Below are 1558 nucleotides of genomic sequence, written 5' to 3'. Positions count from 1 at the left end.
TTTATTCACCAAGGCGCCCCTGGGGGTTACAAGAAATAATGGCCACAAGCTAGCAGACAGCAGATTTAGACTGGACATTAGGAAGAACTTCTTCACAGTTAGAGTGGTCAAGGTCTGGAATGGTCTTCCAAGGGAGGTGGTGCTCTCCCCTACCCTAGAGTTCTTCAAGAGGAGGCTGGATATGCATCTGGCTGGGGTCATCTAGACCCAGCACTCTTTCCTGCCTATGCAGGGGGTCAGACTCGATGATCTTTTGAGGTCCCTTCCGACCCTAACATCTATGAACTCGATATGAATAATAATTGTAGAGCCATATATATATATGTCTATTTTTGTCATATTAGAATTAAAATGTTCAGGGTTTTTTTCTTATTTATCCAGTGCTGGTCACAAATGGGTCCTGGTACAGAGGAGGTTGAGATCTGCTGCTGAGTCAGCTATGTAGGGCCAGTGGTGCATGTGACACCCTCCCCCTTCCAGTCTGCAGAAGCTCAGACAGGGTCCCAGGCCCTTAAAGGCCAGGCTGAAATGGAGCAAATACCCTGTTGCCTCCCCTGGGATTCGAACCTAGCTCTACCCCTTCCCCTGAGCCACGTGCGAAACACAGGACCTCCCCACTCTGCGCCACTAGGGCGGCGCTCGCTCTCAGCGCCGAGGCGGACTCTCTTCGCTTCCTCCCATCTCTATGGCTGGAGGACTTACCCCCGGGCGGCGCTCTCTCCTGCGCTCCGCTCTCGACGGTCCTCGCCGGCGTCCGCTCTGCGTCGCCCTCTCGCTGGTGCGGGGCGGGTGACGCCCGCCGAGGGGCCGCGGCCGCCATTTTGTGCGAGCACCAGGCGGAGCCGGACGGGCCCGAGCGCTGCGGGACGGAGCGGACGGAGCCGGGCCTCTCCCTGCGCCGCCATGCCCTCCTCGCCGCTCCGTGTCGCCGTGGTCTGCTCCAGCAACCAGAACCGCAGCATGGAGGCGCACAACATCCTCAGGTACCGCCGCCGCGCCCGGGCCTGCCCCCCCGCACCCTGCGGGCTTCCCCGGGCCTCGGCATGGGGGCGAGCCCTGGAGCCTGCCCAGGCCTCTAAAATACCCAAGACCCTCAAATCATAGGGTGGGACGGGGCCCTAAAATGGCTTTAACCCCCCCCCCCCCAATTATAGGGTGGGCGGGGTGAGGCCTGGAGTCTGCCCAGGCATTTAAGGGGGTCCCTAAAACGGATTTAACCCCCGCCCCATCATTGGTGGGTGGAGCGAGTGCTGGAGCCTGCTCAGGCACTTAAGGGGACTCTAAAATGGTGTAGCCCCCCTCCCCAAATTGTAGGGTGGGGGCCCTAAAATGGTCTTAACCCCCCCAATTGTAGGGGGGGCCCTAAAATGGTCTTAACCTCCCCCCCAAATTGCAGGGTGGGGGGCCCTAAAATAGTGTTAATTTCTCCAAATGGTAGGGTGGGCAGGATGAGCCCTGGAGCCTGCCCAGGCATTTAAGGGGTGCCTTAAAACGGCATTAACCCCCCAAAATTATAGGCTGGGTGGGATGAGCCCTGGAGCCTGCTCAGACACTTAAG

At 58.7% G+C, this 1558-nt stretch overlaps 1 protein-coding gene across 1 annotated transcript in view; it reads left to right on the top strand.

Moving 5' to 3' along the window:
- Positions 1-770: 770 nt before the first annotated feature.
- The window catches only part of SSU72 (SSU72 homolog, RNA polymerase II CTD phosphatase), a 74171-nt gene continuing 73383 nt past the window's right edge, over positions 771-1558 (top strand). The window contains exon 1 of the mRNA XM_006018821.3: positions 771-983. Within this exon, the coding sequence (XP_006018883.1) occupies positions 904-983 (80 nt within the window). The 5' untranslated portion in view covers positions 771-903. The remainder of the gene's footprint in view (positions 984-1558) is intronic.

The sequence above is a fragment of the Alligator sinensis genome, unplaced genomic scaffold (assembly GCF_000455745.1).
Source record: "Alligator sinensis unplaced genomic scaffold, ASM45574v1 scaffold569_1, whole genome shotgun sequence".
NCBI classification, from domain to species: domain Eukaryota; kingdom Metazoa; phylum Chordata; order Crocodylia; family Alligatoridae; genus Alligator; species Alligator sinensis.
This window is presented reverse-complemented; position numbering and strand designations above follow the sequence as displayed.